The 17,739-nt window shown below is 36.1% G+C and overlaps 1 protein-coding gene across 1 annotated transcript in view; it reads left to right on the forward strand.

The window, feature by feature from the left end:
• LOC122792232 (lysophospholipid acyltransferase 2-like) overlaps positions 1–17,739 on the forward strand; it is a 751,818-nt gene that overhangs the window by 370,355 nt on the left and 363,724 nt on the right. The window contains exon 5 of the mRNA XM_044059980.1: positions 789–844. Coding sequence (XP_043915915.1) covers positions 789–844 — 56 coding nt within the window. The remainder of the gene's footprint in view (positions 1–788; positions 845–17,739) is intronic.

Genomic DNA, 17,739 nt, shown 5'->3' on the forward strand with positions numbered 1-17,739 from the left:
GTACGGAACCTATATATATATATATATATATATATATATATATATATATATATATATATATATATATACACATGCATATATATGTAGGGGTCTACTTCGTTTGTACGAAGCTTCAGTACTTTGAAACCCACTTGGTTGAGAACAGTTGTTCGAAGTACCAAAACTTCGAAAATTAAGTACGGAGATCACAATACAGCACAGAATGGGAGTATTCCCTTTTCCTCGCTGTAGTGTGATCTCGGAGTTGGTATATTTAAGTATGGGGGATGTGGTGCCCCCCTGCAAAACATGTTTTTGTGGGTTTTTTCCAGTCAGCGGATCCAGCGACTAGGCTTCAGCGAAAGTGCACTTTTGCTGAAGTGGACATCTAATTTGTTCGATGTAACGTATTTTCGAGCAAAGTAGATCCATATATATATATATATATATATATATATATATATATATATATATATATATATATATATATATATATATATATATATATATATATATATATATATATATATATATAGTGGAAACAGAAGTAAACTGTCATTTCTGAGTTCTGAGTGCCAGTGAAAACAGAAGTAACTGTCATTTCTGAATGTTTTTCAGTTAAAAAGGAGACCAGTAAAATAACAGAGCCACAACAATCTTCCCCTCACAGATGAAATGCTTGATAGGTGAAATATGTACGCCATTCTGGGTTTCATAATTAAGGTTCTTTGCATTATAGTTATGAGGCAAAGACTGTCTTTTGTGGGCTTTGTATATAAAATAACAGCATGTTTTTCTTTGTCTTGTAGGCCTATGATGATCATAACGCAGAAGATTACAAAGCTGGCGTTTGAAGTACATGATGGTGAGACATGCTGGATATATATGTGTGTGTGTGTGTGTGTGTGTGTGTGTGTGTGTGTGTGTGTGTGTGTGTGTGTGTGTGTGTGTGTGTGTGTGTGTGTGTGTGTATGTGTTTGCGGGGAGGCATTTCTGTAAAATGAGTATCAAGTCACATTGTTTTAAAACCAAAATGGTAATGCTCGGTGTTCCTTGAAACATTGCATAATAAACTGAACAGAATCTTTCCTTTGACTAAACTGACCTTCTACAGTGTTCTTTTTCTGATAAAGTAGCATAAAGGAAGAGAAGAGCTGAATATTTTTTGTGAAAGCTCTTTGCTGGCAGCTGTCTAACATTGTTCTTTTTCAGAAAGTGGAAGTTCATGACATCAAATGCATATTGAATTATGCTGATTAGATCCTGGTGTGATAATATAATTATTCTATTGTCTTGCTGTTGGTTCCATGCCATGCAGTTCTTGTAGTGTTTCAAGAAGTATTATGATATTATCAAGTTATGTTTTATGTATGGGAGTCCAAACAAAAAAGAAAAGACGCATGGTCCAATGTAGTGATTCATGTCCAGTTAAGATTATGTATGGAACGGCAGACATAAACTGATGACCGCTACATGACCAAGGAAATCATTTTTCTTGACTGAATGACAGTCAAGCAATGTGTTAGACTGTTGCTATCATAAGAAAAATGTACTGACACTCTGTATAGACATGCAACACTAACAACTATATCCCTTTGTAAAAAAAAAAGTGAAGAATGTGATTACAAATCTTTCTACTGTCTTCTCTCTCAGCAAGTTTGATATGCCATATAAATAAAATGTTTTCTAAGGAGTGTAAATATTATTTTCTTCCAGCATGTCTTCTTACACATATATGTTTAATTCATAACATGCATTGATGTCTGCAGTGTGTTTGTTCTGAACTTCTTTTCTGAATGTCACTTCTTTTTTATCTGCATGGAAAATTTTATTTTATGACATTCTTTGCTTCTGTACTCAAATAAAGCCACAGCACACTTAAGTATTTTAATTATTATTGTTTATATTTCATAGCTCCTTTCTGTTTATGTTGGACTACATACGAGAGTCCAGGGTACACTCTTGGGTCAGACATATTCACTGCAATAATATATTTTGCCTGTTAAAGTTGCTCAGGAGGAATGTAGTTAAAAGCAGACTGTTTAAGGTTATGGATATTATTCTAAGATGATGCTCACTTTAGATATATGCTATTAAAAACAATAGGACTGATTCACAAAGTAAACACTGCACTGTCCCCAAGTTGTAACACTCAGAACGACTTTTATCCAGCAGTTCAGATACAGAAGTTCGAACAAAGTCCTCAGGAATAATTAATTAGAGATGTCACATGTTATGCTGGGACACAACATGTCTTAGTGCAGCCTTCTCTCACTTAACATGTATTTGCGCTAGGAACCTGTTACTCCTTTAACATCAGACAAGGGAGTGGCAGGTTGATGAATGTCTGGGTTATACTTTTAATTTTAAATAAAAGTAGATGAATGATTTCTGAGTTGTGAGTAGTAATGGTGGAATGATAAGAGTACTCTCCTCGGCTTTTGCTCTCCATTAAAAATAAAAGTATTTAAACTTACAGTGCAATAGACTCTCTGCTTATTTCTCCTGGAAGCTTGTTTGCTACAGATGAGAAAGGTGGTAAAGAGACACTTAAAAGGTTATATCCATAGCCGGTATCCATTTCCCAAGAAAATCACCTGATTCTTCTGCTGCTGGACTCAGCTGCTGCTATTTGTCAAGTGAAAGAGTTAACTCACCTTAGAGCTTGACAACTTACTCAGCATTATAACCATATCTAACAGAGAAACAGTCCACAACAACAGATAAGGACTTCTTGATTCAGTCAAAATCAACCTGTTACTGCTTTTTGGCAGAAATGTCTAAAGTCTGCCTACATGTTATATAATGTTATGCTATTTATTTGGAAGCCACTATTTTCTCATGAAGCCCGTCCCATTTGCTCAGTGTTAGGTGTGAAAACTGCTGCTTCACATTTTCCTTGCTCTAACCTCCTTAGGCTTTAAAGTTTACTTCCTTATTTATTCACATCTTATTCTGAGTGATAAGAGCTGCTGTCTGTGCACTGCAAATGTTTGATGCACAGCAAAATGTGCCAGTCGTGGAGCACTAGTACTTGCAAGGTATTCATCACTCCATTATCCTAAAATAAAATAACTTTGAATAGAGATAGAAGTGGAATTGGAAATATGTTTTTTATTAGCATTCTCCCACCAGTCTGCCTGATATATAATACAGAAACATAAATGTTGTCCCCTGGCAAGAAATGGTTGATATAGAAGGAGTAGGTTCATCTTCCATAATGTCCCGTACTGAGAAACAGAGGTATTAGGATCACCCAACCAATGAATGTTTCACAGCCTGCTGTACTCCTCCCCATCCCATAATACTTTCTGACAGCTGCTTTATCTAGATCTTTGTTTCCATGCTTAGCTCAATGGTGCTAGAACATTTTCTATGTAATTTTTGGCAGTACTCCCATTCTGTGTTCTTCTTAGGTTGTGCTTAGGGGTGCTTAACAAAAGTTTCTTAAGCACCTCTCTAACATCAGAAAGATGTGAAAGAAGCTTATCTTTCTTCTTTTTATTTCTTGGAACATAATCTCAACATGTGCACTACAGAACTATTATGATCATTGTTGAGACTATTTGTATATAATATACATGCAGTCTTGCATGAACACACTAACAAATCTGCAATTAAATAAGATCTTTCTGTCAGACTTGTGATGCCAGTCTATGAACCAATCATCAATGGTTAGAAAATTTAAAAGCTATCTTGCACATTGTTGGATCACAGAAGACAGCTATTCTCAATACGGGCCAGGAATTCTTTCAAATCATTGTAAGCTACTGTACATATAATCATCTACAGGGATTTATATATTTAGTCTACAGACTGCCTGAGTCAACCCCATCATTTGTTTCTGGTCTTGTCTTTCAATGTAGGGTCTTCCACAACTATTTCAAAGCTGTAAATTTCCTCCATTAATTGCTTAACCTCATCTACATTAGGGGGAATTACAGTTTTCCATTGCAGGTAGTGGCCTCAATATGATGTTAAAGGCTTGTATGCCCTTGCTAGTGCAACATATTGACATAAAGTTTAAAAGGAAAGAGGAGTCAAAGTGACTGTTCCTGGCCTCTGCTGATCACATTAATCTTGGATACCTTGACAAAAATCTGATAACGGTGAATATTTCCAGAAGACATGCAACAAGTCTATAAAAACTGCCTTGTTGCAGTTTCAACAGTCTGACCACTAAGTTGTGAGGAACATATGATTTGGTATAAATACGAAAGCATTGCCAGCCACAATATCTCCATTCCTTGACCTGTTTGTATGTTTTGCAGCAAGCAGCACACATTCCTAAATGTCTTTTCTTAAATGACCCTGCATTTCTTACTCCAACACCACTCTGTACTCATTAGTTTCATCGAATATCATGGCCATCAAAACGTTGTGGAGTACACAAACATATGCAACTTTTAACATATAATTCCCTGTATTGTCAGTAAACTATTTCATAAATAATGGTCAGTTATCCTTTTGTGTATACTCCAACATTGTTTTATTCAGATCTACTAATAACTTTCAAAATTGTTCCTTACTGCTTAAATCTACATAATAATCCTGGCTAAAAGACTTACAAGAAATTGGAGTATCATCCTACATAAGCTGTTCTATCCTAGCCAAAGAATGCCTAGGGAATTTCAGTCAGTATCATCCCTCATAAGCTGATCTCCAAAATCAACCCCTGGCAATGTCCCAAAAACCTCTCTCATTCTACTTGTATTCCTCCCCAGTAACTTGTTTGATTCATGTCAACTCAGACTTTCCAGGGAGACAAATGTAAAATAAATAAAATAATAATAAATACATTTATGAGAAGTTCCTCATTAAAAAAGAAGGAAATCTGTGATCTGGTTACTCCAGTTAGCTGCATCTGTATCCTTAGTAGCCCATTTGACCAAATCTACTAAATGTAAAGTAAATACTGTTTGGTTTATTAGACATTTACTGCTGTCTTGCTTTAAAGACTTATAAAAACTTTATATGCCCCTAGTTCTTTAATAGGTATGTCTTGCCAAATAACTTCTTCATCTTTCATCAGATACCTATCTAACATTTTGACCCTGGTAACCTTAGAATAAATTTCAATGTCAAGAACACCTAAACCATACAAAATAATAATTATTATTATTGGTGATAATAGTAGTAGTAGTAGAAGCAGTAGTAGTAGTAGTTGTAGTAGTAGCAGTAGTAGTAGTAGTAGTAGTAGTAGTAGTAGTAGTAGTAGAAGTAGTAACAGAAGCAGCAGTAGTAGCAGAAGCAGTAGTAGTAACAGTAGAAGTAGCAGTAGTAGTAGAAGCAGTAGTAGTAGTAGTAGTAGTAGTAGTAGTAGTAGTAGTAGTAGCAGTAGTAGTATTAGCAGCAGTAGCAGTAGTAGTAGCAGTAGTAGCAGCAGCAGTAGTAGAAGTTGAAGTAGCAGTTGTAGTTGAAATAGTAGTGGCAGCAATAGTAGTAGCAGCAGCAGTTGTAGTAGTAGTACTTATAGTAGTAGTAGTAGCAGTTGTAGTAGTGGAAATAGTAGTAGAAGTAGTTATATTAGTAGCCACAGTAGTAGAATTAGTAGTCATAGTAGTAGTAGTAGCAGCAGCAGTTGTACTAGTAGAAGTTGTAGTAGTAATAGTAGCAATATAAGTAGTAGCAGTTGTAGTAGTACTTGTAGTAGCAGTCCTTGTAGTAGTAGTAACAGCAGTTGTAGTAGTACCTATAGTAGTAGCAGCATTAGTTGTAATAGTAGTAGCAGCTGTAGTGGTAATAGTTTTTGTAGCAGTAGTAGTAGCAGTTATAGTAGTGGTGGTAGTAGTAGCAGCAATAGCAGTAGTAGTTGTAGCAGTTGTACTAGTGGAAATAGTAGTAGCAGTAGTTCTATTAGTAGCCCTAGTAGTAGAATTAGTAGTCATAGTAGTAGTAGTAGTAGTAGTAGTAGTAGTAGTAGTAGTAGTAGCAGCAGCAGTTGTACTAGTAGAAGTTGTAGTAGTAATAGTAGCAGTAGAAGTAGTAGTAGAAGCAGCTGTAGTAGTAATAGTTTTTGTAGCTTTATTAGTAGCAGTTATAGTAGTGGTGGTAGTAATAGTAGTAGTAGTAGTATCAGCAGTTGTAGTAGTGGTAGTAGTATTGGTAGCAGCAGTAGTAGCAGTTGTAGTAGTGGTAGCATTCTATTTCCACTTCAGTGGCATAATAGGTGCTATACTTGCCTTTGATGCAGAAGGCTGTGGGTTCTAGTCCCACTCCAGGTAAATACCATTGCTAATGCTACAGTGTACCATAAGGTGGTACTGCACTTGTCCTTTGAATGAGACATTGGTGCTAGCTTGGGTGGATAAAAAAGACCCCACAGCACCTATTGAAAAAAACTAAAGGATGTTCCCTGATGCCTAGATTAAATTTTCCCTAGTAGTATAAATACGACCTTGGGTTGCTTCTAAATAGAGCCAACTAGCCTAGTAGGAATATCCTGCTAAACAAAGGATAAATAAATAAAATAAAATAAAAGAATCTTTCTTCTTCCTTTTCTTCTTCTTTCTTGTACCCAGCATGCATAAGGAGGTCATATGCAAGAGAAAGCACTCTGATTCCCCTTCAATGTCTCTCAGATTTAGATGGATGATGGCAAGTAGGATAAAGATTCCCCAACACCCCCAGCTTCCCCCAGGTTTGGGTAGAGTCTGATGATAATGAGGCAGAAGGGGGCAATGTTCTACAGACCCTCTATCTTCCACAGAAAAGAAACTTCCCAGAAGGCATTTTGTTCCACCAAGAAAACTTTGTGGATCATTTCTGCAGCCTTAAATGTTGTCTAAGGGGTCATCAAAGCTGCTTAGACTGCTCCTGAGACAGTGGCCCCAGTTCCCAAAGTGTTTTTTTTGTTATAAATAGAACATATATAAAGAACAGTAGAGCAAACATCTCTCTATCTCTATAACAGTCAGATCTTCAGATATTGAAACTCTGTCCATGACAATAGACATATCTAATGGAACATTCTCCTATAACACCTCAAACCCTAGGTGAAAGGGTTCTAGTATTTATGGAATCAACAGCAAAAGAATGCTAAGCATTACTAATGCTACAAGTGACAGTATGAAGAGTACAAATGTACTTCTCAGGCTTTTGGTATTCCGCAGTATGTCAAAAACATTGTTAATGTCTGCAGCCAAGCGGTAATCCTTCACATTACAGTCATGACAATGAAGTCCATTTCATCTATCAGGGGGAAGTCATTTCCAGTATCAGAAGATGAGTGTGGTCATTGAAAGTGGCATTTCAGCCAGTGTTTAAAATAAGAAGGCAGTTGTTAAACTCCATCACAAAGTCCCAGGACCTAGACGATGATGTCAGTGAGCACAGAGTTGCTAATACCAGTAGCCCTGCTTACAGAAGAATCTATTCTCTCCCAGATAGCTTGACTGTGTTCTCAAAAGAACAATACATGCACATAATTTGTATTTTGACCCCCAAAACTCCGGTAATGTTCTGTTCCTGTCCCTCTCTTGTGTAATCCTAGTGGTGAGTGGTACTATATATGAATGCATTTAAAATAAATAACAGCTATAGCACGGGTATATTTGAAGTTCTCCCTCATTATAAGACAGCTCCTTGCCTAATAATGTCTGCTGAATATTATTTTTCCAAATTTCCTTTGATCAAGATTCACTTTTCAAACATGTTTCTTACAATTATCTGCACATACAGAATGATGACCGTGGGAACATTATGATCTCCTTTTCCTTAAAGTCTACTATTCCATGACAGTTACCAACATGCTCAGTAGTAATACCGAAGTTTTCTAAGTGTATATACAGTCCACGACCTCAAGTCTATATAGTGCTTAAGAACTCAATATGGAGCTACTGTGTGGGGACTTAGTAGACGGTTTCCTGAAAATAGGTGACTGAAACTGAATACCACAATTAATCCATTTTGTTCAACATAATGTCTTATCATCCATCCTGCATCTTTTATTTCACCAAATGATGCCTAGAAAATCAGACCTTGTACTACCTCAGGGGATAGCTGTACAAACGTCTACCAGTACATTCTCATGCCCTCACACCCAGGTTCCATATTTTCCTATTTTTAACTCACTGGGATAATTCCAAGTGTGACCACAGATGTGTTATTTCTGTCCACACCAAAAGGGATGAGGAGATGCATTTGCTGACAGGTACTGACCAGTAGTGGTAGATTTGGCATGTGTAGTAATGCCCAGAAGCCTTAGACAGCCCTTGAAGATTGGTGCCATCAAGGAGCAGCATGGTATTTTTGGGTGAAGTGAGTCTCAAGCTTAGTCCAGAAATGCCTCCAAGAAAGATTCAATATATTCATCCCAGCCTAACCTTGGAAAATGCCTGGTTAGAAACAGAAATTTGGGGAGGATAAACTTTTAACTTTCAATAGCTGAGAATTTGGCTAAAAGGCAACTTTACTTTCTTTCATACTGAAACCTTTTCTGCAGCAATTAGAATGGAGTCTATGTTTACTTTTGTCAGAAAGGTAAGAGGGCTTTTTCTGTAATACCCAAATACTTATGACGCTGTTGCCATTCACTACCCTGGTATAACAGCTGTATGTATTGAGCTCTAGATAACTAGTTTTTGGGTTTAATAAAACTAACTTATCTCTACTAATACTGAGACCTGTGGCTTTATTGAGCATCTCAAGATTTTCAGGACCATAACAACATTAGCCATAGAGTCTTATACCCAGAGATATGATAACAGTGCTTTCTGACACCTATATACCACTGTCCACTTGACTCTGGTAGAGATAAAGAATGAAGGTCTCACTCACTACAACTAACAAGAAGGGTGAGAGTGGGCACCCTTGTTGAGTTTTTCTACCAATTCTGAAAGGCAGAGAGCACTGGTAATTAGTCACTACCCAGCATGAGATTCGATAAAATGTAATTTACAGTATGAGATGACTCCCTCTGAACCAATAGCAAGCTAAGGCATCCCACAAAAACTGGGAAACCTCTTTCCTACACACTGGATAAGATCAGCAAACCAAACAGAAAATGAGAGAGATATTCTCAATAAATGTATAAACTCACAAGTGACAGTTATTAGTTCTGAAGAAGTCCTTTTGGATACGGATGAAAGTGCTTAACTAACTAAACATTTTTTCATGGCATTACAATAGACATTTATGAGTTTATGTTTACTGAGAATATTTCCTTCATTTTCCATTTGATTTGATGCTTTTATCCAGTATCCAAGAAAAGGTTTCCATTTTTTTGCCTGCAGGGAGTCAAAGGCCTTATTAAAATCAATAAAGAAAGCAACTGATGGAGAGTATAAGTTGATACAATATTGATGGATGTTAAGAATGGCATTATAAGATCATTACTTCCTTGTTGATCTTTGATTAATTCTTGCTGATTTATATCCACCAGCTTAGAGGCCAGTGTTTTTAACTTGCCAACCCCCATAGATAAGAAATTTGGAGTTTTGACATGAGTAAAGACATTGGTTGATAGTTAACAGAATTGGAAACATATTATTCCTTTAAGAAAGGAGATAGTTGTCACCAGCTGTTGTGAAATGTTTAGTTCACTTTTCAAAATTACTTCCTTGTACATGGCCCACAAGTGTCCCCTTATCTCCTGTTAAAGGGCCTTGTAGAAGTAATTGGAAAGACCGTCTATACCAGGGTTTTTTCCCCAGATGAAATGAAAGAGTATACTGCAAAACCTTACCAAAGGTAAAAAAGTTTATTCAGATTTTCAAGGTCAAAGATATCTGAGACACATAGCATTAACAAGAAAATGGGTTCTTATGCTCCTAATCAAGAAAGCAACCTTATTCCAGAGAGATTTGTAGAACTGAAGCATAATATTTTTGGTATTTATAGGAGAATATTATTGATACCTTCACAATATACTGAACACTTGATAACCTGTTTCCATCTTCTTGTTTTTAATTTGTGCGCCAATAATTTAGAGGAGCAAGAAAGTCTAGCCCAAAATATTTTTTATTTATTCTATCCCATCTCATAAGTTCTGTACAAATTGAACTGATTAATATTTTGTCATGTAGACTGAAATATGGGAATGTAATGCTAAATCTAGTTTTCTTTTTTTAATTTTGTCTATAGAACATGCTTCAGGTCATGTTCCACTATTGACGTTTCATACACCTTAGTACTGTCAACCTGGTGTTTTGAACTCTTTCCAGAGCTCCATCTTAAATTCTTCCTACTCTGAATTATTTGAACAGCTTTTTTTTGCATTCTCCCAGAACTCCCTAATCTAGTCTCACTCTCCCAGTAGCTCAGTTATCAGTTCCAGAGATTTGCACCACATTAACATTCCCACCTGTAATAATTTATATCTTCAAACCCTCATTTTCCGATTATTCGTGAAAACTATAAATAATGTGGGATTCCCTTTATTTGCTCTGTAGAAACTACCATGTAATAATACTCATACTAAAGTCTTCACTTTAGCAATAACTAACACATATTCTACCTTTATGGACTTCCGGTTGTATTTTTGCCACCCTAATGAGCTATTCACTTAGCAAAGCACTTCCCTTTTTGATGAAACAGCTGCAAGGGTTGCCAAGCTTCTCCAACCTCTCACAAGAGATGAAAGAACACTATTTTCAGAGCTTTGTTTCTAGTAAAAATTTATTTGGGTTTTAAGCTGTTCAAGCTTGTTTATAATGGTTTTCCTATTAACAGTCTCATTCAGTCATTTTACAGTCCAGGATACAATCTTTATGATTCATGCTTTCAAATATAGAATAATTTCCTCACTCCCACAGAAGCTAGGTACTGTAAGAGAAGAGTTTATTACTCCCTGCATATAACAGCTTATACAAAGCAAGGAACAGCCTAGTTATCAATAGGCTTCATACTTCCCAATGCTATGGAATAATAAAAAGTCAAAGCAGGTGACACCCTGAACTGAAGAATGTGTTATCTCCTGCTCTCCTCCAGGCTGTCTGTCTGATTTAGATGCTTTTCATGTCTGACCACCATTCAGATGAAAATATATCCTTTGCTGTACAGAGCCAGACAAACTCATCTATGAAACCACTCTGAAAAAAAAGGCATACCTTTGCTTTATATGTGAACATTTTTTGTAATGTACCATGTAACATCTGTAACATAAAAATGGACACCTAAGTTAATAAGATATAAACCTTTTTTTATTTGGTTCCACGGCATTACCATTTTTTTTTACCAAAGAATAACATCTATTCACAGTTCTGTACTTCCACATAATATTGTATCCCTACATACATCCAAATATGAGGATCCTTCCCTCTGTCATTACAGGCACTTAAAGCCTAATTAATCTGAGTTCTGTGTATTTCTGTCACATAAAATGTCAAAGAGCAGTTTTTGCCTTGTAGGACCCAGCTGTGTACAGCAAAAATATGTTGCCATGGTAGTACACCAAATAAGGAAACCCCTTTCTAGCTTTACAAATCTTCAGCACAATCACAAAGAAGACTGCTGACTAGAAAGCAAAAGAGGAATGAGTGTAAACACAAGTGTAGACGTTTATATTTAGTAGACATGTTCAGTCATTAATCTCAAGCCAGCTTAACTTTGGATCCTGAAGGCAAAAGGAAGTACTTTCTTTTCAATCAAAACTAATATGTGACCATGGAATTTTGCACTCATTCCCAAACAGCAGGTAGAGTGTCCCACAGCAACTGGATAGACTGAACACTCAGGTGGTGGTTGCTACGGTCATTGTTTGGATAAGTCACTCTATTGTGAACCTTCTCCAGCAACTTTGACTGATTAATGGGAGGGGGATCAGATGTGGAGAACTCCATCTTCTTTACCTCTTCAGATGACACTTTGGCTAGTGGTGTCAGGGGTAGTTATCTATTAGTGGTGGGTGCTACATGACAAAATATAGAACAGTTCAGTTAGCACAGGATCATTGAAATGTAAGGTTATGCCAAACCAGCTTTATGAACCATGTGTCTTCCTTGCCACTGGGCTACTTTTCAGGGCATCATCTCTTTTTCTCGTTATTTAATTTCTCTGAGTCTTTTTGGCTTCTGATACCATGATGAGAATGGACACCATTTGTAACTCAGGGTATGATTAAAGCTCATGAACTTCATAGTGTTTCAATCTTTGATGTTAGCCAAAATTGCTCTTCACAGCACATGCAGTGTGCCCAGAATAGACTCTTATAAATCATATGAAGTTAAATGTACTGGTAGCATATCTACATATGACTGTAAATTCTTTTTTATTACGTCTGTTGCTCCTACTACTATTGGAACTATTAATGTATTTTTCTTCCACATTGCTCACGTTTCTGCCTGCAGATCCTGGTATTTTATGACTTTGTGTCTCTCTGCATGTAAGATATTGTATGCACTGGGTGTAGACGTTTCACTGATCGATGCCACTTTTGTCTTTTTTTTCCTAGACTACTATACACGGTTTTCTCGCATCTACTTTTTTACTGTTAGTAACGGGTGATCCCATGTGATATAAATTTCATCTTTCTCTACAGTGCTTTGTGGTTCGTGTTTCCAATGCTTCTTAAGTACTTCACTAGTGTAGTGTTTGCACAATCCCCAGTGCAGTAGTCTTGCCATGAGTATATCACAGCCAGCAACAAGATGTATGATTTTTTTCCAGTTTGTTTTTGCATAACCAGCATTTGCCTGTTTTTCCACATGTTCAATGGACTTTATAAACCAACATTTACATAGTCTACTATCCTGGGATGCCATTATTAACCTTTCATCTTTTAGTTTCAGTTCACCTCTCCTTAACTATTCCTCTGTGAAATGCTGATCAACATGAGGTTGTTCCAGGAGCTCCCTGTGCCTGCCACAATATTATGCATTTCTCATATTGCTTTCCTTGTTTGCTGTCTTTCATTTTTTAGCACATTCAGTTGCTATCTGTTTTTTGTCTACTTTGGTTTGACTTCCAATCCCATTTGATACCAATATGCTTCTGCTAAGCCTTGCAGAAAAGTCATGTTAGACTTTTTCTTCTCATGTTTTAAAATGTTCACTATGTTTGGATCTGGTGAGTTCAGCAGACATTTATGCAGTCCAATGACTGTATCTATATATGTAATTGATTCCATGGAAGTCCATACCTTCTTCAGAATGAGCACTATATAATCTTGGTATACATTAATTTTTATAAGTTATTTGATAAGCATGAAGCATGTATCTTGTTTTCCTCCTCAACTGATCCAGTGCCTGTTGGGGTAAACATTCACCCTAAAACTGTAAGTTAGAACAGGAAGAGTAATTTGGTTTATAGACTGGACATTATTCCTAGATGACAAGGCTATTTTCAATATTGGTTTAATTCTTTTAAAGTATTCCTTACAGAGTTGTTCATGTTTCTTCGTGCTTTATTGTTTTTCTTTCATCAATTCCCAAATATTTGTACACTCCCTCCTATTAAAGCTCCTTTATATCACATTCCTTTCCCAGACTGATATTTTCCTGGTGCTGCAGCTTTCCTGTTTTAAGTGTTGCTTTTTCACACTTATCATGACCAAATGACATTCTTATATCATCTGATGTGCTATATATTTTAAAGTCATCTACAAAAAGTAGATAAGAAGTCTTTAAATTTTTTTTTTCTAGGAGCCAAATTGTAACATTGGCTTAATCGGTTAAGTAGACAGCTTAATTGGTTAAGGGAAGACAAAAAACTAGTGGTGACAATCACTGTAAAATATATCCCTTTGAATTTTTATCCCTAGCATAATAATTTTCTCATTGCCATGGCTTAACTGCAAAGTGGTTTGCCACTGTTTCATGGCCAGTGTAATGCAATTGATCAGTATAGGGTGGATTTTATACATCTGCAAACACTCCTTTGTCCATAATTGTGGGATATTGTCAAAATTTTTTATATAATCTATCCATACTACACACAGATTCTTCCCTTTTTTGCGGTTCTCTATTACGACTTTATTTAACAGCAAATTATCTTTTATTCTATATGACTTCCTTTTGTTAACCTTTTGATCTATTGCCATAACTGAATTATTTCTAAAGGACTATAAACTCTTTCTGCATCAATTCTAGTATATAGTTTGCACATTGTCAGAATGTAAGTTATTGGATTATAGTTTTTGGACATGTAGATTTACTCCTAAAGAAGAGTATACATATATATATATATATATATATATATATATATATATATATATATATGTATATATTTTTCTGTTAAGCAGGCTGGTATCTTTTCAAAATATGCATATAAATAATTGTTACTCAGGGCTACATCTTCTTGTAAAGATGTTAATACTTTTAGCCAAAAGTTAGGTACAGCATCTGGGCCTGGGGTTTTCCAGTTAGGAGCTTTTCATAATCTTATCTCAATTTCTCTGGCCATTACTTCAGCCCACTACCTATCCTCTATAGTTGAACTCCTTACTGTTTCTTTTAAATTTTCTATTCATTATACATCTTTGTTGTGTTCCACACGGTCTTCATAAATACTTCTCCTAAATGTGTCGATTTCTTCCTATTTTGGTGTTTTTTTTTATTCCTTTGTTTCCTTTCCCAATTCTCTATAACACATTTTGGGTCATCAATGAATTGCATATTTTGTACTTTTCCTTTATATTTGTCCGCATATCTTCTAAGTTTTTTCTACCTGAGCTAATGTCTTTAGTTTATTATTTGCAGTAGTGTATGATGGATCCTAGTCTGTTTTGATACTGTGCATTGCTTTTACCACATCTTTCTTTCTAAGTCTTTTTGTTGGTCTCTTCCCTCTTTTATTTTCTTCTAACTGTGAAACTTCTTAACTGCTGTATACTTTTCTCTATGTTCAGTGCTTCCATGGTGGCATTTTATTTCTTCCCTTCCTTTCCTTGTTCTTTATTGTTCTGAGATTTTGTGGTAAGACTTATCTGTTACTAATTTAGCTGTACAGTAATATATCATATTTACATCTGTTATATCACATTCATTTCTCTTAATAGCCCTGATTACTGTGTTCATCTTTTTTATCAGACTTCGAACATTTTGGGTCTTCTGTAATCTATTTCTTTCATTGATCTTAATTTGTCTGTCCATCTCTGTTAAATCAACTCTTCCCTTAGATCATTTTCTTCAAATCTGAGGTCATGTTCTTGCCCTCTATTTCCTTTGGAAGTTCTACAGAAGGTCACAGAACATCTTCCTTTGACACATCCTCTTCAGTTGCATCCTGCATCATCTGCTGTTCCTTCATATAGGAACTCACTGGCCTGTCACTCGACATTGTCTGTGTCCGAGTTGCCACTGTTTCATGTCCCTTCTTTTGTTGTACAACTTCAACTGAACTTTTCTACTGGTCTCCTACAGAAGGATCCAGAGAATAACCATGAGGCAAGCCTTCAGATGCCTCCTGTTCACCTGTTTCTCTTTAATTTGGGGACTCATTGTTCCTCTGTACTGTGACCTCACCTGTGTTGTGCTTTCTATACTAAATCCTTCATCACATCACAGGTAGCCCATAACTTCAGTTTCTTTTTGTTTAACTTCTTCCTTACTAACCCGGCAGTATTCTATATTATCCCTTTATTTATTTATTTTTATTATATATATATATATATATATATATATATATATATATATATATATATATATTTTGTATTCTGAAATTTGTCATATCTGGATGTCTTTGCCTGTATTTCTCTTCAAATATCTTTGAAGCTGCTTTTTTATTGATTAATCTGGCTTTTGCCTTTGCATAAATAGTGTACCATATCAGATCTTTTGTTCTTTCCGATGTCCATGTTTCTTTATTAGATCTTTCAGAAATCTCTGCATTTTGTTCTTGCTTATTGTTTCAGGCAGTCTAAAGTATCTTCAACTGTGTCATGTTTTACATGAGTCTGTTGTATTAATGAATGCTAATTTGCATTTGAAGCTTTTGACAATTTTTCTTGTACAAATATTTTGTCTTTCCTCCAGTTTCTCTCTTAATGTTTCTGAATATCTTTTATCTGGAAATGTTGGGCTTCTTGCATAATAGTAACAATGCATAATTTCTTCCTTACTGTCGTAGTCCACTCTGCCATCTTTATGGCTCTATTATAGCCTGTCATTTTTTATGTTTTCTGTGGACTACTACTTCCTTCTACAACAGGAAGGGGGGGGGGGGCATCCTCCCCCTGAGCCTGGCCTAATACCCATTGTCGGAATGTTTTCATGTCTTGAGGATTCTACACTGCCATTTCTTTCAGTCCAGGCACCAGTGAACATACCAGGATTGGGCATATTTTTTATCCTGGCACCTCTGCATCCATCTGTCTTTTTTATTTTTTAACCTACCATTCTCCATAATACATACTTTATAAAGTACAGTCTATATATCGGTGTCATCTTGGTGAGCTTTTGTGAAAACAGGACCACTGCACAAAGGTACACCAAGACTTGAGGATGACTTCATTTCCAGTAATACTACTCTCCTGTTTTTTTTGCTGATTTCATCATCTCTCCATTTGGACCCCTCATCTCTCTAGTCAGACTCCTTTTTCTCACATTAATTTTTCCAAGTGTTTTGGGCTTCTTGAATGGACCCCATTCTTAAGTCAAAGTATGATTAAATTGCATGAAATTAATATTGTTTCAGTCTTTAATGTTAGCCAACAGTGCTCTTCACACCACCCATAATATGACCAGTATTGACACCTTCTATATTTCTTATGGAGTTACATGTACTGGTAACATATCTAAGTATGACTGTACATTCTTTTTTATAAGACCTATTGCTCCTACTACTATTAGAACTGTCTAAGTATCCTTCTTCTACATGGCTTTCATTTCTGCCTTCAAATCCTGGTATTTTATGATTGTGTCTTTCTGTATGAATGACACTGTAGTCATTAGGTGTAGCAGTTTCAGTGATCAATGCTACTTTTGCCTTCTTTCATGGACTACTGTATCTGGTTTTCTTGCATCTATTTTTTGAACCATTGGTGATGGGTGATCCCACATGATACAACCTTCATCGTTCCCTGTAATGCTCTGTGGCTCATGTTTTTCATGCTTCTCACCTATTTCATCATTGTAATGTTTGTACAATTGCCACTGCAAAACTCTTGCCACTTTATTGTGTATTTTATTATGTAGGACCTCCATGCCATTAGTGTATCTCACCAGTCAAGATGTGTCACTGTTTCCTGGTCTGTTTTACAAAACCTGCATTTGTCTGTTTTTCCACATATTCAACGGACTTTGTAAACCAATGTGTGCATAGTCCACTTTCCTGAGCCGTCAATATTAACCTTTCATCTTTTCATTTAAATTCACCTCTTCTTAACCATTCCTGCATCAGATCCTGATTGACAAGAGGTTGTTCCAGGAATTTTCAGTGCTTGCAACTGTATTTATGCCTTTTCCACATTTCTTGCTTTCTCATCTGATCCTTCTCCTTATATCCTTTCTTTTGTTTTTTGGCACATTTGGTTGCTGCCTGGCTTTTGTCTACTTCTGCTTTGATTTCCATTCCAGCTTGACACCAATATGCTTCTGCTAAACTAAGCAGGGAAGTCATCTTAGACTTGCTCTCCTCATGTTTCAAAACTTTCACTGTTTATATCTAGTGAGGTCAGCAGGTATGTATGCAGTCCTACAATTGCAGATCTACTGTATACATGTAATCAGTTTTGAGGAAGCCCATACCTCCTTCAGAATGAGAAATATATAATCTTGGTATAAATTGATTTTTATATATCATTTGATAAGCGTGAAGCATTTTTCTTGTTTTTCTGTCCACCTGATCCAATATGTTTTGGTGCCGGTCACTCACCCCAAAACT

This window comes from Protopterus annectens, chromosome 1.part2, assembly GCF_019279795.1.
Source record: "Protopterus annectens isolate FY-2018-M chromosome 1.part2, PAN1.0, whole genome shotgun sequence".
NCBI lineage: Eukaryota > Metazoa > Chordata > Ceratodontiformes > Protopteridae > Protopterus > Protopterus annectens.